The sequence below is a fragment of the Mobula birostris genome, chromosome X (genome assembly GCF_030028105.1).
Source record: "Mobula birostris isolate sMobBir1 chromosome X, sMobBir1.hap1, whole genome shotgun sequence".
Lineage (NCBI taxonomy): Eukaryota > Metazoa > Chordata > Chondrichthyes > Myliobatiformes > Myliobatidae > Mobula > Mobula birostris.
In genome coordinates, this window is record NC_092402.1 from 79,864,664 (window position 1) to 79,891,784 (window position 27,121).

The 27,121-nt window shown below is 42.8% G+C and overlaps 1 protein-coding gene across 1 annotated transcript in view; it reads right to left on the reverse strand.

Moving 5' to 3' along the window:
- Positions 1-16,304: 16,304 nt before the first annotated feature.
- The window catches only part of LOC140191423 (leucine-rich repeat-containing protein 37A-like), a 40,561-nt gene continuing 29,744 nt past the window's right edge, over positions 16,305-27,121 (reverse strand). The window contains exon 9 of the mRNA XM_072248837.1: positions 16,305-18,157. Coding sequence (XP_072104938.1) covers positions 16,476-18,157 — 1,682 coding nt within the window. The 3' untranslated portion in view covers positions 16,305-16,475. The remainder of the gene's footprint in view (positions 18,158-27,121) is intronic.

Genomic DNA, 27,121 nt, shown 5'->3' on the forward strand with positions numbered 1-27,121 from the left:
TTTTCGCATTTAACACTTTAAGAACCAGTGCCGAGTGACGATTTGTTGAACGGCTGCATAGCGGTTAACTTCCGGTTAAGGTTTTCGTTTGTGTTTTATTGTTTATCTGTGTTTAATAAATGTTTGGTTGTTTTTATATAACCTGTCTCGATTGATATTCATTGTTGCCGGTTATGTACCGTTATATCCTCAAAGAGGAGGAGAAGATGGCGGCGTGACGCAGTGCGCGCGGCCTCTCCAGTGAATGATATCTGTAATCTGTCAAGTAGGGGACCGTGCACAATTCTGATTTGATGGAGACAGACGTGAGAGTACGGAGGAACATCTGGAGAAACTCCTGAAATGCCCGCTTCACTGCTGCTACTACTGTGTGGTAACCGGGATCTCCGGAGCAGAAGGCCACGAATACTCGGCTTTGCTTGTTACGGCAGCCGGGGTGAGGTCGAAGGCACTCGGGAGGCTGTATCGGAGGGGCTGGTCGGAGGCTCGAAGTTTTCGGATGGACGGACTTGGTGTTGGCTGTGGTCAGCTGCTTCCAAGGCATCGGCAGCTGTCGGTGCCTGGAGGTTTATGGCAGGGAGTTTCTCCCTTTTGCCGCCTGCTATCGGGGACTCGGGAGTCGATCAGGACTTGAGACTTTTTTTTTACTGTGGCCATGGTCTGTTCTTTATCAAATTTTTTTTTATATAGATTATGAGAACACTCAGTCCTCTTTTATTGTCATTTAGAAATGCATACATGCATTAAGAAATGATACAATGTTTCTCCGGAGTGCTATCACAGAAAACAGGACAAACCAAAGACTAACACTGACAGAACCACATAATTATAACATATAGTTACATCAGTGCAAAGCAATACCATAATTTGATGAAGAACAAACCATGGGCACGGTAAAAAAAGTCTCAAAAGTCCCCGAGTCGATCGACTCCCAAGTCCCCGATAGCAGGCGGCAAAAGGGAGAAACTCCCTGCCATAAACCTCCAGGCACCGTCAACTTGCCGATGCCTTGGAAGCAGCCGACCACAGCCAACACTGAGTCCATCCGTCCGAAAACTTCGAGCTTCCGACCAGCCTCTCCGATACAGCCTCCTGAGCGCCATCCTCTGCCGAGCGCCTTCGACCTCGCCCCGGCCGCTGAAACAAGCAAAGCCGAGGATTTCGGGGCCTTCTGCTCCGGAGATTCCGGTTACCACATAGAAGCAGTGGCAGCGAAGCGGGCATTTCAGAAGTTTTTCAGGTGTTCCTCTGTACTCTCACGTCCGTCTCCATCAAATCAGAATTGTGCACGGTCCCCTACTTGACAGGTAACAGACGTCACCACTGAAGTGGCAGCGTGCACTGCCGTCACGCCACCATCTTTTCCTCCTCCAATTTTCGCTGCATAATTCCAAATTATGGTATCGTTTTGCACTGCTGTAACTATACATTATAATTATGTGGTCTGTCAGTGTTAGTCTTTGGTTTGTCCTGTTTTCTGTGATAGCACTCTGGAGCAACATTGTATCATTTCTTAATGCATGTATGCATTTCTAAATGACAATAAAAGAGGACTGAGTGTTCTCATAATCTAATCTAAAAAAGAACTCCAGTAAGTTTGTCAAACAGGACCTGCCTTTGCTGAATCCATGTTGCACCTGCCTGTTGGATCCATTTCTTTTCAGATGCCTCGCTATTTCTTCTTATATGATAGCTTCAAACATTTTCCCAACTACAGATATTAAACTAACTGGCCTATAATTACCTGCCTTTTGCCTACATCCTTCTTTGAACAGCGGTGCGACATTCGCGTTCTTCCAATCCGCTGGGACCCGCCCAGAGTCCAGGGAATTTTGGTAAATTATCACCAAAGCTTCTACTATAACTTCTGCCATTTCTTTCAGTACCCTGGGATGCATTCCATCAGGACAAGGGGACTATCTTTCGTCTCATCAGTTTGCTCAGCACTACTTCTTTTGTAATAGCTATTGTATTGAGGTCCTCACCTCCCATCGCATCAATATTATCTCTCTTCGGCATGTTAGTTGTGTCCTCCACTGTGCAGACTGACACAAAATAGTCATCCAAAGCCTTGGCCATTTCCTCATTACCCAATATCAATTCTCCCTTCTTGTCCTCCAAGAGAATTTAGCCACCCTTTTCCACTTTATATAATTATAAAAACGTTCACTATCTGTTTTTATATTTTGTACTAGTTTATTTTCATAATTTATCTCCCCTTTCTTTATTGCTCACTTCAAGGTTCTTTGCTGCTTTTCAAAATTTTCCCAATCTTCCAGTTTTCCACTACTCTTGGTGACATTGTACGCATGAGCTTTAGTTTGATTTCATCTTTTATTTCCTTAGTTATCCATGGCTGGCTCTCCCCACCCTTACTGTCCTTTCTTTTAACTGGAATATTCTTTTGTTGAGCACCATGAAAAATCTCTTTCAAAGTCTTCCACTGTTCCTCAACCATCCCACCATATAGCCTGTGTTGCCAGTCTACACTTGCCAAATCCTCCCTCATCCCATACTAGTCTCCATTGTTTAGGCGTAATACACTGGTTTTAGATTGAACTATTGCACCCTCCATTTGTATGAGAAACTCAATCATACTGTGATCACTTTTTCCTAACTACAAGATTGCTAATTTTACTTGTCTCATTGCACAGGACCAGATCCAAGATAGCATGTTCCCTTGTAGGTTCAGTAACATGCTGTTCAAGAAAGCCATCATGGATGCATTCTATGAAGTCCTCCTCAAGACTGCCTCCACCAACTTGATTCACCCAATCTGTGTGCAAGTTTAAGTCCCACACAATAACTGCTGTTCCATTCTTTCATGCCTCAGATGTTTAGATACATAGAAACATAGAAAACCTACAGTACAATACAAAGCTGTGCCGAACATGTGCTTACCTGAGAAGTTACCTAGGGTTACCCATAGCCCTCTATTTTTCTGAGCTCCATGTACCTGTCCAGGAGTCTCTTAAAAGACCCTATTGTATCCACCTCCATCACCGTCGCCAGCAGCACATTCCACACTCTCACCACTCTCTGCGTAAAAAACCTACTCCCAACATCTCCTCTGTACCTACTTCCAAGCACCTTAAAACTGTGCCCTCTCGTGCTAGCCATTTCAACCCTGGAAAAAGCCTCTGACTATCCACACAATCATTGCCTCTCGTCATCTTATACACCTCTATCAGGTCACCTCTCATCCAAGGAGAAAAAGACGAGTTCACTCAACCTATTCGCATAAGGCATGCTCCTAGAATCCAGGGAACATCCTTGTAAATCTCCTTTGCACCCTTTCTACAGTTTCCACATCCTTCCTGTAGTGAGGCAACCAGAACTGAACACAGTACTCCAAGTGGGGTCTGACCAGGGTCCTATATAGCTGCAACGTTATCTCTCGGCTCCTAAACTCAATCCCACGATTGATGAAAACCAATGCACCGTACACCTTCTTAATCACAGAGTCAACCTGCGCAGCAGTTTTGAGTGTCCTACAGAGACAGACCCCAAGATCCCTCTGATCCTCCACACTGCCAAGAGCCTTACCATTAATACTGTATTCTGCCATCATATTTGACCTACCAAAAGGAACCACCTCACACTTATCTGGGTTGAACTCCATCTGCCACTTCTCAGCCCAGTTTTGCATCCTATTAGTGTCCCACTGTAAGCTCTGACAGCCCTCCACGCTATCCACAACACCCCAAACCTTTGTGTCATCAGCAAATTTACTAACACATTCCTCCACTTCTTCATCCAGGTCATTTTTAAAAATCACGAAGAGTAGGGGTCCCAGAACAGATCCCTGAGGCACACCACTGGTCACCGACCTCCATGCAGAATATGACCCGTCTACAACCATTCTTTGCCTTCTGTGTGGCAAGCCAGTTCTGGATCCACAAAGCAATGTCCCCTTGGATCCCATGCCTCCTTACTTTCTCAATAAGCTTTGCATGGGGTACCTTATCAAATGCCTTGCTAAAATCCATCTGCACTACATCTACTGCTCTTCCTTTATCAATGCGTTTAGTCACATCCTCAAAAAATTCAATCAGGCTCGTAAGGCACATTTTGACAAAGCCATGCTGACTATCCCTAATCATATTATGCCTCTCCAAATGTTCATAAATCCTGCCTCTCAGGATCTTCTCCATCAACTTACCAACCACTGAATTAAGACTCACTGATCTATAATTTCCTGGGCTATCTCTGCTCCCTTTCTTCAATAAGGGAACAATATCCGCAACCCTCGAATCCTCCGGAACCTCTCACATCCCCATTGATGATGCAAAGATCATCACTAGAGGCTCAGCAATCTCCTCCCTCGCCTCCCACAATAGCCTGGGATACAGCTCGTCTGGTCCCTGTGACTTATCCAACCTGATGCTTTCCAAAACCTCCAGCACATCCTCTTCCTTAATGTCTACGTGCTCAAGCTTTTCAGTCCGCTGTAAGTCATCCCTACAATTGCCAAGATCCTTTTCCATAGTGAACACTGAAGCAAAGTATTCATTCAATACCTCTGCTATCTCCTCTGGTTTCATACACACTTTTCCACAGTCACACTTGATTGATCCTATTCTCTCATGTCTGATCTTCTTGCTCTACACATACTTGTAGAATGCCTTAGGGTTTTCCTTAATCCTGTCCTCCAAGGCCTTCTCATGGCCCCTTCTGGCTCTCCTAATTTTATTCTTAAACTCCTTCCTGCTAGCCTTATAATCTTCTAGATCTCTATCAATTCCAAGTTTTTTGAACCTTTCTATCTTTCTTGGTTTATTGCCTGTGCCACTGTAATGTTATTATTCGGTGCCCTATAGACAACTCCCACCAGTGATTTTTTTCCCTTTACTATTCCTGATCTCTACCCAGATGGATTCAGCATTCTGCTCCTTAGATCTTATATTGTCTCTTACTATCACCCTGTTCTCATCCTTAATTAAGAGCACTACTCCACCTCCCTTACCTTCCTGCCTATCCTTCCGTATTACCTGATACAAGACAAGACAAAGGAGCAGAAGTCAGCCATTCGGCCCATCAAGTCTACTCCGCCATTTTATCATGAGCTGATCCATTCTCCCATTTAGTCCCACTCCCCCGCCTTCTCACCATAACCTTTCATGCCCTGGCTACTCAGATACCTATCAATCTCTGCCTTAAATACACCCAATGACTTGGCCTCCACTGCCGCCCGTGGCAACAAATTCCATAGATTCACCACCTTCTGACTAAAAAAATTTCTTTGCATTTCTGTTCTGAATGGGCGCCCTTCAATCCTTAAGTCATGCCCTCTCGTACTAGACTCCCCCATCATGGCAAATAACTTTGCCACATCCACTCTGTCCATGCCTTTCAACATTCGAAATGTTTCTATGAGGTCTCCCCTCATTCTTCGAAACTCCAAGGAATCGAGTCCAAGAGCGGACAAACATTCCTCATATGTTAACCTTCTCATTCCCAGAATCATTCTAGTGAATCTTCTCTGTACCCTCTCCAACGTCAGCACATCCTTTCTTAAATAAGGACGCCAAAACTGCCCACAGTACTCCAAGTGAGGTCTCACCACTGCCTTATAGAGCCTCAACATCACATCCCTGCTCCTATACTCTATTCCTCTAGAAATGAATGCCAACATTGCATTTGCCTTCTTCACCACCAACTCAACCTGGAGGTTAACCTTAAGGGTATCCTGTACGAGGACTCCCAAGTCCCATTGCATCTCAGAACTTTGAATTCTCTCCCCATTTAAATAATATTCTGCCCCTTTATTTCTTCTGCCAAAATGCATAACCATACACTTTCCAACATTGTACTTCATTTGCCACTTCTTTGCCCATTCTTCCAATCTATCCAAGTCTCTCTGCAGACTCTGTTTCCTCAGCACTACCGGCCCCTCCACCTATCTTCATATCGTCAGCAAACTTAGCCACAAAGCCATCTATTCCATAATCCAAATCGTTGATGTACAATGTAAAAAGAAGCGGCCCCAACACGGACCCCTGTGGAACACTACTGGTCACCGGCAGCCAACCAGAATAGGATCCCTTTATTCCCACTCTCTGTTTCCTGCCAATCAGCCAACGCTCTATCCATGTATGTAACTTTCCCGTAATTCCATGGGCTCTTATCTTGTTAAGTAGCCTCATGTGTGGCACCTTGTCAAAGGCCTTCTGAAAATCCAAATATACAACATCCACTGCATCTCCCTTGTCTAGCCTACTTGTAATTTCCTCAAAAAATTGTAATAGGTTTGTCAGGCAGGATTTCCCTTTAAGGAATCCATGCTGAGTTCTGTCTATCTTGTCATATGCCTCCAGGTACTCTGTAACCTCATCCTTGACAATCAACTCCAACAACTTCCCAACCACCGATGTCAAGCTAACAGGTCTATAATTTCCTTTTTGCTTCCTTGCCCCCTTCTTAAATAGCGGAGTGACATTTGCAATCTTCCAGTCCTCTGGAACCATGCCAGAATCTATCAACTTTTGAAAGATCATCGCTAATGCCTCCGCAATCTCCACAGCTACTTCCTTCAGAACACGAGGGTGCATTCCATCTGGTCCGGGAGATTTATCTACCTTTAGACTATTCAGCTTCCTGAGTACTTTCTCTGTCGTAATTGTGACTGCTCACACTTCTCTTCCCTGCCACCCTTGAGCGTCCGGTATACTGCTGATGTCTTCCTCAGTGAAGACTGATGCAAAATACTCCTTCAGTTCCCCTGCCATCTCCTTATCTCCCATTACAATTTCTCCAGCATCATTTTCTATCGGTCCTATATCTACTCTCACCTGTCTTTTACTCTTTATATACTTGAAAAAGCTTTTAGTATCTTCTTTGATATTATTTGCTAGCTTCCTTTCATGGTTAATCTTTACCCTCTTAATGACCTTCTTAGTTTCCTTTTGTAAGCTTTTAAAAACTTCCCAATCCTCTGCCTTCCCACTAATTTTTGCTTCCTTGTATGCCCTCTCCTTTGCTTTAACTTTGGCTTTGACTTCTCGTATGCCACGGTTGCATCCATTTTCCATTCGAAAATTTCTTCTTTTTTGGAATATACCTGTCTTGCACCTTCCTCACTTCTCGCATAAACTCCAGCCACTGCTGCTCTGCCGTCCTTCCCGCCAGTGTCCCTTTCCAGTCAACTTTGGCCAGTTCCTCTCTCATACCACTATAATTTCCTTTACTCCACTGAAATACCGACTTCGGCTTCTCTTTTTCAAATTTCACAGTGAACTCAATCATGTTATGATCACTGCCTCCTAAGGGTTCCTTCACCTCAATATCTCTAATCACCTCCGGTTCATTACACAATACCCAATCCAGTACAGCCGATCCCCTAGTGGGCTCAGCAACAAGCTGTTCTAAAAAGCCATCTCGCAGACATTTTACAAATTCTCTCTCTTGAGATCCAGTGCCGACTTGATTTTCCCAACCCACTCGCATGTTAAAATACCCCGCAATTATCATAACACTGCCCTTCTGACGAGCCTTTTCTATTTCCTGTTGTAATTTGTAGTCCACATCACTGCAGCTGTTTGGAGGCCTATAAATAACTGCCATCAGGGTCCTTCTACCCCTGCGATTTCTTAGCTCAACCCATAAAGATTCTGCACCTTCCGATCCTACATCACCTCTTTCTAATGATTTAATATCATTTCTTACCAATAAAGCCACCCACCCCCTCTGCCTACCTGCCTATCCTTCTGATACACCGTGTATCCTTGGACGTTCAGCTCCCAGAGACATGCATCCTTTAGCCACGTCTCAGTGATGGCCACAATATCATACCTGCCAATCTGTAGCTGTATGACAAGGTCATCCACCTTATTCCTTATGCTGCATGCATTTAAGTATAACACCTTAAGACCAGTATTTGGTACTTTTCGCTTTGATTTCACTGCAACTTTATTGCACTGCAACTCATCCCAATGGGTACAGATTTGCTCCATCACCTGCCTGTCTTTCCTGACATCTTTACTGCTCACTATCTTAGATTTATTTCTGTTTTCTCCTTCCTCCGCTCTATCATTCTGGTTCCCATCCCCCTGCCAAATTAGTTTAAACCCTCCCTAACAGCTCTATTAAACCTTCCCGCCAGGATATTGGTCCCCTTCGGATTCAGGTGTAACCTGTCCATTTTGAACAGGTCATACTTCCCCCAGAAGAGATCCCAATGATCCAAGAATCTGAAGCCCTGCCCCCTGCACCAGTCTCTCAGCCACGCAGTCATCTGCCTGATACTACTATTCTTGCCCTCGCTAGCACGTAGCACAGGTAGCAATCCTGAGATTACTACTCTGGAGGTCCTGCTTCTCAGCTTCCTTCCTAACTCCCAGAAATCTCTCTTCAGGATCTCCTCCCTTGTCCTATCTATGTCATTGGTACCAACATGTACCAAGACAACTGGCTGCTCGACCTCCCCCTTCAGAATATAGAATATTCTGGACCCGATCCAAGACATCCCGTACCCTGACACCTGGGAGGCAACACACCATGCAGGTATCTCTATCACGCTCACAGATTCTCCTGTCCGTTCACCTGACTATGGAATCCCCTATGACTACCGCATTCCTCTTCTCCCTCCTTTCCTCCTGCACAACAGCGCCAGGCTCGATGCCAGAGACCCGGTCACCGTGGGCATCCCCTGTCAGGTCATCCCCCTCAACAGCATCCAGAACAAGATATCTGTTGCTGAGGGGGACAGCCACAGGTGTGCTCTCCACTATCCGGGCATTTTCCTTCCCTCTCTTGACAGTGACCCAGTTTTCTGACCCCTGTAGCCTAGGGATGACTACCTCCCTGTAGCTCCTGTCTATCACCTCTTCACTTTCCCTGATAAGCAGTAGGTCATCAAGCTGCAGCTCCAGATCCCTAACACGGTCTCTGAGGAACTGCAACTCGGTGCACCTGGCGCAGATGTGGCCATCAGGGAGGCTGGAGGTCTCCCAGGATTCCCACATCTGACACCCTGAACAAAGCACTAACCCTGCAGGCATGCTATCTAATTCTACAGGAATGAAACAGGAAAAAATAAGTCTACTGACCCACTTACCTTGACAAACACACAAACTTTTTAAACCGTTAGCTCGTACCATTAGCTGTCTGAGCCCTGCTGTTCCTGTCTGTTCAGGCCGATTTGCCGGGGGGGGGGGGCAGGAAAGAGTTGGCGCTTCACTCCCGCCTCTTCCCGTTTACCGCCGTAGCCCATTGAAGCCAAAGCCCTACACTCTGCTCCCACTCACTCCACCCTGAATATACTTGGATATTTACAAACGTTTGTAATTCCCCATCCTCTCCACCCTGCAACCATGTTTCTGTAATGGCCACTAAATGTTTGCAAGAACATGACAAAGTTTCTACATTCAACACACACAAGATGCTGGAAGAACCCAGCAGGCCAGGAAAAGAGTAAGCAGTCAATGCTTTACACTGAGACCCTTCATGAGCCTTTTCCATAGATGCTGCCTGATTGCTGAGTTCCTGTGACATTTTGTATGTGTTGCTTTGGGTTTCCAGCATCTGCAGATTTTCTCAAGTTTGTAAAGTTTCTACATTGCTCATTTGATCTTCACTCTTGATTTTCCTCCCATCCCTATCGTAGGAGTCCTGACTTTATCCTAATCTCTTGTGAAGGGCGGGAGGCGAAGATAGCGGCGCGACGCAGCTTGCGCGGCCACTCCAGTGAATGATATCTGTTATCTGTCGAGTAGGGTGCCGTGCACAATCCTGATTTGATGGAGACAGACGTGAGAGCACGGAGGAACATCTGTGAAACTTCTGAAATGCCTGTTTCGCTGCCGCTACTACTGTGGGATCCAGAATCTCGGGAGGGGAAGGCCCTGAGTCCTTGGCTTTGCTTGTTGCTTGGCGGCCTGGGCGGGGTTGAAGCGCTCGGCAGAGATGGTGCTCGGTGTCAGAGAGCTGGTCGAAGGCTCGAAGTTTTCGGACGGACTCAGACTCAGCTGCGGTCGAGTGCTTCCAATGCATCGGCAAGTTTGCGGCGCTTGGAGGTCATGGCAGGAGAGTTTCTCCCTTCTACCGTCTGCGTGAGATGATGGGGCTATCGGGATTTGAGACTTTTTTTTACCATGCCCATGGTCTGCTCTTTATCCAATTACGGTATTGCTTTGCACTGTTGTAACTATGTGTTATAATTATGTGGTTTTGTCAGTTTTAGTCTTGGTTTGTCCTGTGTTTCTGTGATATCATACTGGAGGAACATTGTATCATTTTTTAATGCATGTATGCATTTCTAAATGACAATAAACGAGGACTGAGTGCCCTCATAATCTAATCTAATCTAATCTAAACTATCACTATATTGGGTCACTTATACCACTTCTTATCTCCTCAATGACAAGTTTAATTATTTTATTATTTATTTATACACTGCAGATTAGGGCCTTCTGGCCTTTCGAGCCACGCAGCCCAGCAACCTATGAGAACACCAATTTAACCCTAGCCTAATCAGGGGACAATTTACAATGACCAATTAACCTACCTACTACATCTTTGGATTATAGGAAGAAACCGGAGCGCCTGAAGAAAACAGCACATTCCATGGGGAGGACGTACAGAGACTACTTACAGAAAACGCTGGAATTATTCTGACGCACGCACCAAGTTGTCATAGCATTGTGCTAACTGCTATGCTATTACGGCACCAAAAGAAACAGAGTATAGTGCATTGTGCTGTTGACATTGTAACTGTTAGTTTATATTCTTCATTGCTTGGTCTGTTAATTGACTGACAAATGGTTTCAGTAATGTGAAAAAATATGGGAAGAGATGGAGCAAGTTAGAGGTTGAAAGCAACAAGGAAGTGAGCTTCAGAAAAGGTGAAATGAAACTAAGGTAGCAAATTCAGCTGAACTAGTCTTTAGCTTGAGAAGTTGGACGTAGCCATATCTACAGAGTAGCTCATTAATAAAAGGTGAATTAAAACCAAGAAGAATGGGATTGAATAACAAGCACATGTAGCCTTGCAAAAATGTCAAAGCGGTGGGGGTTGGGGTTAAACTGGATGTGAGATGGTCCTGACAAAGTGGTAGAAGCAGCCAAATTAAATGGGAAGAATCAGGCTTACATCACATTTTTGGTGGATAACTAAAGATTTTTTCTGAAAGTTAAAGAAAATATGAGAAGATTGGGGATCTTCTCGGTACTACCAACTCAAAATTTTAGTTACAACTTCTTCCCTTCTGCTATCAGATTTCTGAACAGTCTATGAACACTACCTAGCCTTTTGCATTATTTATTTAATAACTTAAAAAATGTTTTTAACTGATTGGAATATTTTTATGCTTTACACTGTACTGCTGCCACAAAATGACGAATTTCACAACATACAGTATGTTAGTGATAATAAAACTGATTCTAATTCTAAGCTGTGGCAATGCTTTAGTGCTGAAAAGCCTCTAGCTCAAGGGTTCCCAAGCTGGGGTCCACATAGCTCAGACCAGCAAACAATCAGCAGATCAGGAGTTTGAGAGGAGGGAGTTTCACTCAGTTCCACTCACAGAGTATAAAAGGCAGCAATTCACAGCAGTTTGTTGCAGCTCTGACCAGCGATGAAACTAATTAGAAAGAATAAATTAAAGTAGGGCGGGGCAAGTGAAGCAGCCATAATAGGAGTGGACAGAGTTATTACAGCAGTGATTTTGAAGCTTTAGCTCTTCGAGACTTCAGCAAAGAGAAGTCTCAGTCAGAGAAGGCAAAAAAGAAAACCTCGAGGTAGAGTTCCCCCCCCCCCCATTCTTTACATCAGTTAGGACAGGAGAGATGCCAGGTAGGATAGTTGAATGATGCTCTTTGGGATGTGGGTGGACAGGGAGACCTCCAGTGTCCCTGATGACTACAACTATGAGAAGTGCATCCAGCTATAACTTCGAACAATCCGCGTTAAGGAGTTGAAGCTGGAACTGGATGAACTCTGGATCATTAGGGAGGCTGAAGGGGTGATAGATGGGACATATAGAGAGGTAGTTACACCCAAGGTGCAGGACACAGGAAACTGGGTGTAAGTCAGCAAGGGGAAAGGGGTCAAGGAGCCAGAGCAGAGTACCCCTGTGGCTATTCCCCTCAACAACAGGTATATCACTTTGTCAGGGAGGGGGTGGCCTAACAGAGGAAAGTCACAGTGGTCAGGTCTCCGTCACTGAGGCTTCCTCTGTGACTCAAAGGGGTGGGGGAAGAAGAGGCACGCTGTGGTGATAGGGGATTCAGTAGTTCGGGGAACAGACAGGAAGTTCTGTGGGCAAGAACAAGGTTACCGGATGGTATGTTGCCTCCCAGGTGCCAGGGTTTGGGATATCTCGGATCGAGTCTTCAGCATTCTTAAGAGGGAGGGTGAACAGCCAGAGGTCGTGGCCCATGTAGGTAACAATGACATCGATAGGATGAGTGATGAGGTTCTGCATAGGGAGTTCAAGGAGTTAGGTGCTAAGTTAAAGGGCAGGACCTCTAGGTTGTGATCTCAGGACTGCTACCTGTACCACATGCAAGTGAGGAAAGAACTAGGAGATTAATATAGTTTAATATGTGGCTAAAGTGTTGGTGTAGGAGGGAGGGCATAAGGTTTTTGGGCCATTGGGCTCTCTTCAAGGGAAGGTGGAACCTGTACAGAAGGGATGGTTTGCATCTGAACTGGAGGGGGATGAATATCATAGCAAACTAGAGTTGCAGGGAATGGGAACCAGAATGCCACAACAGTTGGTGGAGAGATTGTGGAGGCAGATATTGGTAAGACCTCAGACAAAATCAGGAATCAAAAGGTTGAGCATGGTGCAACTGGCATCCTGAGCTGCATATATTTCAGAATCAGAATCAGGTTTATTATCACTAGCATTTGTCATGAAATTTGTTAACTTAGCAGCAGCAGTTCATTGCAATACATGATAATATAGAAAAAAATAAACCAGTTACAGCAAGTATATTCATATGTATATTAAATAGATTAAAAATAGTGCAAAAACAGAAACAATGCATATAAAAAACGTGAGGTAGTGTTCTGAGTTCAGTGTTCATTTAAGAATCAAATGGCAAAGGGGAAGAAGCTGTTCCTTAGTCGCTGAGTGTGTGCCTTCAGGCTTCTGTACCTCCTTCCTGACAGTAACATGAGAAGAGGACATGCCCTGGGTGATGGGGGTCCTTAATAATGGACGTTGCCTTTCTGAGGCACTGCTACTTGAAAATGTCTTGGGTACTATGGAGGCTAGTACTCAAGATGGAGCTGACTAATTTTCAACTTTCTCTAGCCTCTTTTGGTCCTGTGCAGTAGTGCCCCTACCCTCACAGCAGACAATGATGCAGCCTGTCAGAGTGCATGGTACATCTGTAGAGGCTTTTGAATGTTTTAGGTGACATACCAAATCTCTTCAAACTCCTAATGAAATATAGCTGATATCTTGCCATCTTTATAGCTTCATCGATATATTGGGACCAGGTTAGATCCTCAGATATCTTGACACCCGGGAACTTGAAATAGCTCACTCTCTCCACTTCAATTTCAATGCAAGAAGTATCATAGGATAGGTGGATGAGCTCAGGACATGGATCAACACATAGAATTATGACATTGTAGCCATTTGTGAGACTTGGTTGTGGGAGGGGCAAGACTGGCAGCTCAAAATTCCAGGGTTTCACTGTTTTAGATGTGACAGGGTAGGAGAGATTAAAGGAGGAGGGATGGCATTACTAGTCAGAGAAAATGTCACAGCACTGATCCATCAGAACAGACTGGAGAACTTATCTAGTGAGGCGTCATGGGCAGAACTGAGAAAGAAGAATGCTAATTGGGCTACATCACAGATCACTCAAAAGTCCAAGGGATTTCGATGAACAAATTTGTAAAGAGATCGCAGAGTGTTATAGTAGGTGATTTTAACTTTGCACATATTGACTGGGAAGCCTATACTGTAAAAGGACTAGATGGGATAGAGTTTGTCAAATGTGTGCAGGAAAGTTTCCTTCATCAGTACATAGAAGTCCCAATGAGAGAGTGTGAGATACTGGATCTGCTGTTGGGGAGTGAGACAGGGCAGGTGACAGAAGTTCGTGTAGGAGAACACTTTGCACCTAGTGACCACAATGCCATTAGTTTCAAAGGAAATATAGGTCTGGTCCGTGGGTTGAGATTCTAAATCTTGTTGGTATGAGAAATGATCTGGCAAGTGTGGATTAGGACAGGCTGTTTTCCGGCAAACGTGTACTTGGTAAGTAGGAGGCCTTTAAAAGTGAAATTTTGAGAGTACAAAGCTTGAATGTGCCTGTCAGAATAAAGGGTAAAGTTAACAGGGTAGGAAACCTTGGTTTTCAAGAGAAATTGAGACCCTGGTTAAGAGAAAAATGTAAGTGCATGACAGGCATAGGCATGTAGGAACAAATGAGGTGCTTATGGAGCACAAGAAATGCAAGGGAACACTGAAGAAAGAAATCAGGAAGGCTAAAAGAAGCATGAGGTTGCCCGAGCAGACAAGGTGAAGGAGAATCCTGAGGGATTCTACAGGTATGTTCAGAGCAAAAGGATTGCAAGGGACAAAATTTATCCTCTAAAATACCAGAATGGTAATTCATGTGTGGAGCCAAAATAGATGGGACAGATCTTAAATGAATTTATTGCATCTGTATTTACTCAGGAGACAGAGACAGAGTCTATAGAAGTGAGGCAAAGTGGCATCAACTTCATGGACTGTGTGCAGATTACAGAGGAGGAAGTGTTTGTTGTCCTGAGGTAAATCAGGGTGGATATATCTCCAGGGCCTTTCAAGGTGTTTCCTCGGACCCTAGGGGAGGCAAGTGCAGAAATTGCTGGGGCCCTAGCAAAGATATTTAAATCATTCTTAGCAACAGGAGAGGAATCAGAAGATTGGAGGATAGCGAATGTTGTTCCACTGCTTAAGAAAAGCTCTAAACATAAACCAGGAAATTATAGGCCGGTGAGTTTGACATTACTAGTGAGAAAGTTCTTGGAAGGTATTCTAAGGGACCAGATATACAAGTATTTGGATAGACATGGACTGATTAGGGATAGTCAGCATGGCTTCGTATGTGGTAGATCATGTCTAACCAATCATATTTAGTTTTTTGAGAAGGTTATCAGGAAAGTGGATAGTCATAGTCATAGTCATACTTCATTGATCCCGCGGGAAATTGGATGAAAGCAATGCAATGGATGTTGTCTACATGGATTTTAGAAAGGCCTTTGAAAAGGATCCATATGGGAGCTTGGTCAAGAAGGTTCAGTCACTCAGCATTCAAGATGAGGTAGTAAATTGGATTAGACATTGGCTTTATGAGAGAAGCCAGAGAGTGGTAGTAGATGGTTGCCTCTCTGACTGGAGGCCTGGTGGTATGCTGCAGGGATCGGTGCTGGGTCTTTTGTTGTTTGTCATCTATATCATTGATCTGGATGATAATGTGGTTAAATGGATCAGCTAACTTGCAGATGATACCAAGACTGGTGGTATAGTGGATACTGAGGAAGGCTATTATGGCTTGCAAAGGGATCTGCATCAGCTGGAAACATGGACCTGAGTTATAAGGAAAGATTTTAATAGGGTAGGACTGTATTCCTTGGAACATGGAAGATTGAGAGGAGATTTGATAGAAGGAAATAAAATTATGGGGGGTGTAGATAGGGTAAAAGCAAGCAGGCTTTTTCCACCAAAACTGGGTGGGACTACAACCAGAGGTCATGGGTTAAGGGTGAAAGGTGAAAAGTTGAAGGGGAACATGAGGGGAAAGTTCACGACTTAGAGAGTTATAATGTGTGGAATGAGCTGCCAGCACAAGTGGTCAATGCAAGCTTGATTTCAACGTTTAAGAGAAGTTTGGATAGGTACATCGATGGTAGGGGTATGGAGGGCTATGATCCCTGTGTAGGTCAATGGAAGTAGGCAGTTTAAATGGTTCAGCATGGACTAGATGGGGTGAAGGGCCTGTTTCTGTGCTGTACTTCTCTATGATTGTATTACCCTTTGCATAATGGTATTGGTCCATGGTATAAAAAAGGTTGAGAACCCCTGCTCAAGTGACATAATGACTATTAAGAACCAACAGTAAAAGTTCCATTACGAAATACTGATATAGTTGGTTTCCGGTAGAAATGTTGACATAAAATAATTAAAACTTATGACAACAGATAATGAAGTTAGTGGTCAAGAAGTACAGTATGCAGCATATTCAAAAATTTGGTTAATAATAGATGGGTAGTAAAACATTTATTTCATAAATATTCACAAGAATATGGGATTTGCTTATAAAGGCTACTGAAGTTAAGTAAAATACAGTAGTTACTTGAAATGGAGGTAAAACCTTACATAAAAATAATAATTTCAAAGGAAACAGCAAGAAGAAATGAAATTGGAATTAAACATTAAAGCTACAACTGCATAGTAAAAATATAGAGATCAGATCAAAGTATTAAGTATATAAATGCTCACTGATAAATCCTAGAGAATTTTGAAATAATATTAAATTACCTTTGGTTGTTCTGTATGTACTTCAGAATAGTTTGGTACATAGTTTATTTTTGTTCCATCACGTCCTTTGTGCTGTTTCTGCTTTTGTTCTGGTCGCGATATAGGTGGAGGGAATACCTCTATTTTTTTGCCATCTCCTCCTCCATCTTCATCTGGACGCAAAACAGAAACATTCCAATTCCCTTGTTCAGGTAAATACTTTATTCCTTCATACTCCTTCATTAGCTGTCCTATTTTGGTAAGAAGGTTTGTACAAGCAGCTTCTAATTCAGGTTTCAAACAATCTATATTAATTATTCTTATTAGATGAGCAAAAAAACTTTGTATATCCTTGTTGGGTTCTACAGCTTGTACTGCTTCATTAAATTTAGCCTCAAACATATCATCAACAACTGTTTTGATTTTAGAATTGTTTGATGAAGAAGTCTTAACTGATTCCTTGATTGTTTTCTTGGGGTGCACTGGGGGAAATAAATCTTTATTACTTTCATGTATGTCTATGTATGGGTAGGTGGTTGTCTGTTGTTCAGAACTGGTGTCTTCATTTTGCTGTTGGGTGTAATTACCCTCTTTGTATTTCCTATATGCTTCTTTGAATAGATTGACAATTTCAACTTGAGAGAGTTTTTTGGTGGTCTCTATTAAAGGAGTTGGACTGAAACTTATATCAACATTTTTCTGCACAGCATTATCCAGGAACTCACCTAGAGGCTTGTGCCAAGATTCAGTTGAAATATTTACAATTTCATTGTCACCAGGATGAACTAGCTCAATCTGTTGAAGAGTCCTACTGAAACGTTGTGGAATGGGTGCTTGCCTTAGAAGAGATTTTTGTTCAGCTTTTTCAGAGCTTTTGGAAGCATTACTTCGCACTTCAAAGATTTCTTCAGGCTGTAATTTTATTACTTTAGGAGAATTGGTTAATTCATATACAATAATATTCTCTTGTGAAACAGTCACCGTGGCTTTTGCTTCTGGCTCTGCAGGGGTTGAAGTATCCAGTTCCACAACATCTGGGTAAACTGATTCGAATTCATATATGATTTCGGGTTGTTCTGTAGTTGTTTCTGGAATTATTACAACTGTACTTGATTTCACTTCCTTACTGTTATTTGCTTGCTGTTCTGATGCAAGTTCCTTTTTAACTCTTTTTATCACTTTGTGTTTTTTGAAATTAAAATCTTTATCCTGGGTATTAAATTTAGAACCTGTTTCCACAGGAAGAGCATGGTTATAAGAATCACTTAGAGCAAAGCATAACTGATGTAATGGATTTTTTTCAGAAGCAATATTACCCAGAGGAATATGACTTCTACGTTTTCTTCCACCAATGTTCAATTGAAGATCATCTGCTCTGCTATATTGTGGGCTAAGTCTTACATCACTTTCGAAGGACGGTCTTTGTCTAATTCTACTTGAATGAGGCACACTCTTTGCTTTTGTAACAGCCTGGTGTGGATCTAAATGATTTCCAACATACATGTTCTTTTCATTTTCTTCAATTTGATGAAGCAAACCTAATTTGGAAGATCTTGCGAATGAATTTGTATGGGGCAAATTTGCACTGGTATCAGTGTTTTGATTTAGGAATGATTCCAATACTACTGGGTTCTTTAAGGATATCTGAGATCTTAGCACAGTCCCATTAATCATCAGAATAGTTTCACTTGCATCTGAAATACAAATAAAATTGAATTCTGAATGAACAACAATTCTCATTATTTTCTGTTCTATTTTAAAAATGTCGCTCCATTGTACTCACTTTATTTACAATTATTTTCCCCTTTCACATATCTTTTCATTCATTTTGCAACCCAAAATCTACTGATCTTGAATTCTCGCAACAACTGTGTATACAGAATCTTTTGGAGTAGTGCTGTTTAAATTTTCTGAACTCTGGAAAAACAAATTTCTCTTTATTCTAGTCTTAAATGGTTTGTCCCTTTGTTTTAAAACAACAGAACCTACTTCTTAAATCTTCTAGTAGGGCAAACAGCTTTTCAGTATCTAATATGTCAAACCTTCAGTGAATTTCATACTTTGCCTTTCATTCTTTCTTCCAGACACTAAAAATAAGGCATCCGTTAGTCTTGCATGGATCTGCGCCTGGAAAGTCTTCACTCTCCAGGGCACAGGCCTGGGCAAGGTTGTATGGAAGACCAGCAGTTGCCCGTGCTGCAAGTCTCTGCTCTCCACAACACCGATGTTGTCCAAGGGAAGGGCATTAGGACCCATACAGCTTGGCACCGGTGTCGTCGCAGAGCGATGTGTGATTAAGTGCCTTGCTCAAGGACATAACACGTTCCCTCGGCTGAGGCTCGAACTCACGACCTTCAGGTAGCTAGTCCAACGCCTTAACCACTTGGCCACATGCCCACACTCCAGACACTAGGGAAAATACTAATTCTACACTTTCACCTTGGATGACAACTACAGAAATCAGTGTACTAAGGCAAGAAGAAATAACTACACAATACACTCAGTGTGACAAACATGAGAAAATCTGCAGATGCTGGAAATCCAAAGCAATACACACAAATTGATGGAGAAACTCAGCAGGTCAGGAAGCGTCTATGGAAAAGAGTAAACAGTTGACGTTTCAAGCTAAGACCCTTCTTCAAGACTGAAAGGAGGGGGGAGAAGTCAGACTAAGAAGGTGGGAGGAGGCAGGAAGAAGTACAAGGTGGCAGGTGATAGGTGAAACCATGAGAGGGGGAGGGGGTGAAGTAAAGAGCTGGAAAGTTGATTGGTGAAAGAGATAAAGGGCTGGAGTAGGGGGAATTTGATAGTAGAAGATCATGGAAGAAAGGGAGGAGCACCAGAGGGAGGTGATGAGCAGGTAAGGCTTGAGAAATCAATGTTCCTGCCATCAGCCTGGAGGCTACTCAGACAGAAATTATGGTATTGCTCCTCCAACCTGAGTGTGGCCTCATCCTGACAGTAGAGAAAGCCATGGACTGACATGTCGGAATGAGAATGGGAAGTAGGATTGAAATGAGAGGCCACCAGGAAATCCTGTTTTTAGGGGCAGGTGGAGCGAAGATTCTCAAAAAAACGGTCTCCCAATCTATGTCGGGTCTCACTGATTTACTGGGAGTACCAGATACAGTAGATGACCCAAACAGACTTGCAGGTGAAGTGTCATCTCACCTGGAAGGACTGTTTGGGGCCCTGAATGGTAGTGAAGTAGAAGGTGTAGGGGCAGGTGTAGCACTTGTTCCGTTTGCAAGGATAAGTGCCAGGAGGGAGATCAATGGGGAGGGATGAGTGGACAAGGGAGTTGTGTAGGGAGCGATTCCTGAGGAAAGCAGAAAGTGGAGGGACAGGAAAGATGTGCTTAATGGTGGGATCCTGTTAAGAGATGGCAGAAGTCATGTAGAATTATGTGCTGGACGCAGAGGCTAGTTGGGTGGTAGGTGAGGACAAGAGGAACCCTATCACTGGTGTGGCAGCGGGAGGATGGGGTGAGGGCAGATGTACGCAAAATGGAAGAGATGTGGGTGAGAGCAGCGTTGATGGTGGAGGAAGGGAAGTCCCTTTCTTTGAAGAAAGAAGACATCTCATTAGTTTTGGAATGAAAAGCCTCCTCCTGAGAGCAGATGCGGGAGAGACGGAGGAACTAGGAGAAGGGGATGGCATTCTTACAAGTTAGGGTGAGACGAGGTATAGTCCAGATAGCAATGAGAATCCGTGGGTTTATGGAGACAGAAAGATCAAGAAAGGGCACAATTGAAATAGACCAAGTAAATTTAAGGGAAGCGTGGAAGTTGGAGGCAAAATTGATTAAATCAACGAGCTCGTCATGGGTGCAGGAAACAGCCCCAATGTAGTTGTCGGTGTAGCGTAGGATGAGTTGGTATGTAGTGATGCCGGTGTAGACTTGAAACATGGACTATTCCATGTAGCCCATGGCTACACCTCAGTTTGAAGTAAGTGGAAAGAGCCAAAGGAGAAATTATTGAGTGTGAGGGGACAGCACCGTTAGATGGAGGAGAGTGGTGGTGGAGGGGAACTGGTTGGGTCTGTTGTCCAGAAAAAAGCAGAGACGCCCTCCTGGTGGGGGATAGAAGCATATAGAGTCTGTATATCCACAGCAAAAATAAGATGATTTAGAGCCAGGGAACTTGAAGTCATTGAAAAGATCAAGAGCATGTGAAGTGTCACGGATTTAGGTAGGAAGGAACTGAACTGGGGGGGAGAAAGCAGAGTTGAGGTATGCAGATATAAGTTCGGTGGGGCAGGAACAAACAGAAACAATGGATCTATATGTACAGGCAGGTGTGTGGATCTTGGTTAGGAGGCAGAAATGGGAGGTGCAGAGTATGGGAACTATGAGGTTGGTAGCAGTGGATGGGAGATCACCAGAGTTAATACAGTCAATGAGGGTGTGGGAGACAATGGCCTGGTGCTCCTTAGTGGGGTCCTGTTCGAGGGGTAAGTAAGAGGAGGTGCCTGACAGTTGTCGTCTGGCCTCAGCAAAGTAGAGGTCAGTCCGCCAGACTTCTACAGCACCCCCTTGCGGGTTTAATGGTGAGGTGAAGATTAGTGCGGAGAGAGTGGAGAGCAGTGCGTTCAGAGGAAGTGAGGTTGGAATTGGAGAAAGAAGTGTTAAAGTTGAGACTGTTGATGTCTCGTTGGCAGTTGCCTTGCCACTCAGTGCAATCTCCATAAAATCCTATATAATTGCAATGTTCCTTCCATTCCCTTGCAACAACTTCTAACAGGCAACTTAGCTTTTTAATTGCTTGCTATGCCAACCAAGTTTTACTAACAAATGACATGAAAACACTTTCAGATGGCCTTTTCTATGCATTTGACCCTAAGTTATGTGACCTGATTGATATGCATTCATTTAAATTTTTTTATATATATAAAATTTGATCCAGTTTCATATGTGTTATTGTAATTTATTCACTGACATTTTTTGTTGGTCAAGAAGGCAGTTCACCACCACCTTCTTAAGGCCAGCTAGAGATGGGCAATTAAATGCTAGTTCAGCCTGTAAAGCCAACATCCTCTTCGTGAGACACACATCAAAGTTGCTGGTGAACACAGCAGGCCAGGCAGCATCTCTAGGAAGAGGTACAGTCGACGTTTCAGGCCGAGACCCTTCATCTCCGTTAGTCCTGACGAAGGGTCTCGGCCTGAAACGTCGACTGTACCTCTTCCTAGAGATGCTGCCTGGCCTGCTGCGTTCACCAGCAACTTTGATGTGTGTTGCTTGAATTTCCAGCATCTGCAGAATTCCTCGTGTTTGCATCCTCTTCATGAGTATTAAAATACTGATATTAATAACAATACAGAAACACATTGTAAATGAGGAATACATAGTACCAGAAACAAAACTGAAAGGTAGTTTTAGCCTAATTTACACTCCTCCTACTCTCTACTTTGCTTGAACCATGTGCAGCCTTAGCCTTTTCTCTCATGCTACTCAAAATACTTCTCTTACCACAGCAAAACACAGAACTTACTTGTATGACTTGCAACCAACATCATTTGTTCAAAGACATTATAACAGGAAGAAACCTGTACTGCTATTTAAATAAAAAAATAATTATCTATAAGTTTAATGATGATTAACTTGTAAAGAATTAGGTTATAGCAAAGTGCTCTTTAGCTGGCTGGTGTGTAGTGGTCTCAGGACCGGACTCCAAGGCCATTGGCCTGGGTTCAAATCCAGCCAGCTCCTTGCACGCTTTCCATCCGTATTGGGTTGAGTGTTGAGCTAGCAACTCAGCCTCGTAAAAAAAAAGACAAATGCTACGGAAACAAAAAAAAAATGCTGCCCGATGCGCCACACAGCATGAAATGAAACTGCAGCAGAGTACTTTTTAATCTTTTCAGAACCTCAAGTACGGAAATGTAGTGAGCTCAGTCAATCACTTGCTCCCAACTATGTGGGTTGGGCAGCAATCCTCCTTGGTTTTCAGAATAGGGAGTATGAAAGGAACCATTGAGGAAGAGAGCCTACTGTAGATCAGAGCCACAAAAAATTTCCAAGAGTAGTGCTCCCAAGCCCACTTCAGTAACAGCAAAGCTTGTCACAGGGGTCATGGTAGCATAGTGGTTAGCGGGACACTATTACAGTTCGGGGCGTCGGGGTTCAGAGTTCAATTTCAACGTCATCTGTAAGGAGTCTGTATGTCCACCACATGGAATGCATTAGTTTTCTCCATGTTCTCCTGTTATCTCCCAAGGTCTAAAGACATACTGATTGGTAGGTTAAGTGGTCATTGTAAATTGTCCTGTGATTGGGTTAGGATTAAATCTGGGATTGTTGGGTGGTGCTGCTCAAGAGCTGGAAGGTCCTGTTCTGTGCTGTATCTCTAAATAAATAAACGTCACATGTTGAAGCCACAAATGTAAGTGCACATAGCCATCAATTTCTATATCTCCAGCTCTTTCAAGTATAGTGTGGGGAACATTAGTAATATTTAATAAAGCACCCTTTTACAAGTTTTAAATCATTAGGGAGTTGTTCTCCCCAAAACTTGACAACATTGTGGCTCAGAAGTAGTACTAATTCCACCTTTAATAAAGGATATACAAGTATTCCATTGGAAGGCCAACAATGTTGCCTCTAATTTATAATGACCAGTGTGCAGAAAAATCTCGTGCTGTGCAATTTTTTGCCCAGTGACAACATGTATGCACTGAATTTTATATATAGAGGTATTCATTTTAACAACTAGCAAAACGCTGTCAATAAGAACTTTGATCTCCTCCGGGTTTGATCATTTTCGCTCTTGTTCATCTGCACTCTCACAAGACACACAGAGCAGGCCTGTAGTGGGCAATGAAGGATCTTCTCACCGGAGATTTTGAACACTGTCTGTATGTGATTGGCTTGCTAAATTATGCTTTAAATAGTCAAGTTTCCAAATATCACTGCACTTCTTTCCACTTGCAAATTCTCCAGCAACTTTTGCATCGTGACAATACACACAGGTAACACCAGTTTCTGTATTGTACATAAAATATTTCTTGTAGCTGCATGTTCCTGACCTCGAGCTTTCAGTGTAGCAGTTTCTACTGTTTCATTAAGCCATTCCATTTTAAATGAACGAGCAGTTCTTTTGTGCTTCACACCCTTTGCTTCTTTGGAATTTGACATAGTGAATCAATAATTTCTTCAATAAAAACAGTAGACAGTGACTATAAAAAGTATTCGCCCCTCCTTGGAAGTGATGGTGTGGGAGACCCTGCTATTTTTCCCCATTTTTCTTTACAAAACTGCTCAAGCTCTGTCAGATTTCATGGGGATTGTGACTGAACAGCTCTTTTCAAGTCTAGAAACAAATTCTCAATTGGATTGAGGTCCGGACTCTGACTTGGCCACTCCAGGACATTAACTTAGTTGCTTTTTAAGCCATTCCTATTAGCTTTGGCTTTATGCTTGAGGTCTCTGCCTTGCTGGAAAAAAAAACTTCTCCCAAGTCACAGTTCTTTTGTAGACTGCATCAGGACTTTCCTCTCGGATTTCCCTGTATTTTGCTGCATTCATTTTACCCACTACCTTCACAAGCCTTCCAGTGCCTGCTGCAGTGAAGCATCCCCATAGCATGATGCAGCCACCACCATGCTTCACAGTAGGGATGGTGTGTTTTTAATGATGTGCAGTGTTTGGCTTACACTTAACATAGTCTGATGGCCAAAAAGCTCAATTTTGGTTTCGTCAGACTATATAACCTTCTTCCAGCTGACTTCAGAGTCTTTTATCACATGCCTTCTGGCAAACACTAGCTGAGATTTCATGTGAGTTATTTTTCAATAGTGGCTTTCTCTTAGCCTCTCTCCTATAAAGCTGCAACTGGTGAAGCACCCAGGTAACAGGTGTACATGCAGTCTCTCCCATCTCAGGCACTGAACCCTGTAACTCCTCTAGAGTTGTCATAGGCCTCACTAGTCCCCTTCTTTCGCAGAGTTGCCTGGAGTGTTCTTTGGTCTTCATGGTGTAGTTTTTGCCTGGATACTGACTCATCAGCAGTTGGATCTTCCAGGTACAGGTGTATTTTTACTACAATCAATTGAAACACCTTGACTGCACACAGGTTTCCGAAAAACAGATCTCCATTTAACTAGTCACATGAATTCTAAAACCAATTGGCTGTACCAGTGATGATTTGGTGTGTCATATTACAGGGGGGTGAATACTTATGCAATCAATTATTTTGTGTTTTATATTTATAATTAATTTAGATCACTTTGTAGAGATCTGTCTTCCCTTTGACAAGAAAGAGTCTTTTTCTGTTGATCTGTGTCAAAAAAAGCCAAATTAAATCCACTGTGATTCAATGTTGTAAATCTTAAGACATGCAAATTTCCAAGGGGGCGGGGTGAATACTTTTTATAGACACTGTAAATAAGCCAGTTCTAAAATCACCAAATCATTGCAAACTCCACATTATCAACACTGTCTGCATCAGAAAACAGAAAAGGAAATGTGATTGGGTACGATCATGAAATATACTTAACATATCAATGAGGTAGAGGGTGATAACCTTTTGTGAGCAGTTTATATTTCCTTTCTCGCTAGTAGTAAAAGATGTGTGCTTGCGTACATGTGCACACCTTAGAGGGTACATTGAAGGCCACACGAGAGTGATGTCTAAGGCATTTTTAGGTTAGGTGAAAGAATAGGAAGAAAATATTATTATTACCCTATTGTAAAGAATAGAAAGTGTCAAAAGGCAGTAAGTCATCCCTAAACTAAATCTGCGACAGAAATAAATATGGGTGACAATATGCTAATATACAGGAAAACAGTTAAAGGATATAAGTTGATGAATTGTGAATAAATGTCACATATAATGTGAAAACATAATAGGAAGTTAACAGTGACACACACGAAATGCTGGAGGAACTCAGCAGGTCAGGGAGCATCTATGGAAAAAAGTGCAGTCGACGTTTCGGGCTGAGACCCTTCATCAGGACCCTTCCTACTGAAGAGTCTCGGCCCGAATTGTTGACTGTACTTTTCTGCACAGATGCTACCTGGCCTGCTGAGTTGCTCCAGCATTTTGTGTGTGTTGCTTGGATTTCCAGCATCTGCAGGTTTTTCTCTTGTTTGTGATAGGAAGGTAATTGAACCTTTTGATTAATGAAAAGAGCAATATATTGATTGCTTGCTTCGTGCAATTTAAACATTTTTTTGTTTTTAAGAACCACCTCTATAAATAATAATTTTTGCTGAAACTCATATTTTTCTGGATACAAATAACAAGCCAGAATTTTGCATGAAGAGCAACGGGGTTCTTTGTCAACTGAAAATTAGCAGGAAACAACTTCACTATCAATTTCAGATAGTTGGAGAATTTTATTTTAAAAGTACAGTAAAACTCCATTAATTTGCTTTTCCATTGTTCACAAATCCCACTGGTTTGAACATAGAAGATTACAGCAGAGTACAGGCTCTTCAGCTCACAATGTTGCCCCGAACTTTTAACCTACTCCAAGATCAATCTAACCCTTCCCTTCAACATAACCCTCCATTTTTCTTTCATTCATATGCCTAAGAGTTTTTAAAATGTCCCTAATATATCTACCTCTACCACACCCCCTGGCAGCATGTTCCATGCATCCACCACTCTGTGTAAAAAACTACAGTACCTCTAACATCCGCTCTATACTCCTGTCCAATCACCTTGTCCTCTTGTATTAGCTTTTGTCACCCTTGGAAAAGGTACTGGGTGTCCATTGTATCTATGCCTCTTATTATCTTATACACCTCTGTCAAGTTGCCGCTTATTCTCCTTCACTCCAAAGAGAAAACGTTAACTTGCTCACCTTTCCTCACAAGTCATGCTCTCTAACCCAGGCAGCATCCTGGTAAATCACGCTGCATCTTCTCTAAAGTTTCCACATTCTTCCTATAATGATGTAACCAGAACTAAACACAATATTCCAAGTGTGGTGTAACCAGAGTTTTATAGAGCTGTAGAACTACCTCGCGACACCTGAACTCAGTCCCCTGACTCATGAAGGCCAACTTCATTGGTATCTGGCTCAGCAGTAGCTGCTTTCCTCCTTTAATTCACTGCAGCCTTGTTTCCTGCACTCCCTTTGAAAAATCCAGGGCCCAGTTTCCCAAACTTGCTTTAAAATTAACAGATTCATTGGGAAATGTATTAAGACGATTGTATATCATCTTAAAAAGAACAACGAACTTGAGGTCTATTGGAGAATTCAAAAGAGTTACATCTAAGAGTCCGGATAATCTGGCATCAAAGTCCCAAGGATGTTGGATTATCAAGGCTTCCTTAGATATAAATCACATAACAATTGTTCAGTTATTTCTTTATTTTCATTTTTTAATGTTAGCGATACAGTAGGAGTAGGCCCTTCCAGCCCTTTGAGCCACACCACCCCAGCAATCCTAACCTAATCACAGAACAATTTTCAATGGCCAATTAAGCTACCCGGTAAGTCTTTGGACTTTGGCAGGAAATCAGAGCGCCTGGGGAAAACTCATGCATTCCACACGGAGGATATACAGAGGACACTGGAATTGAACTCTAAGCTCTAAAGTGCCCAGAACTGTAATAGCATTGCGTTAACTACCAAGCTACCATGGTGTCCAGTTGATAGTATAAATGCAGTATGATTCAAATGGTGCTTGCATATTCAGATTCAGA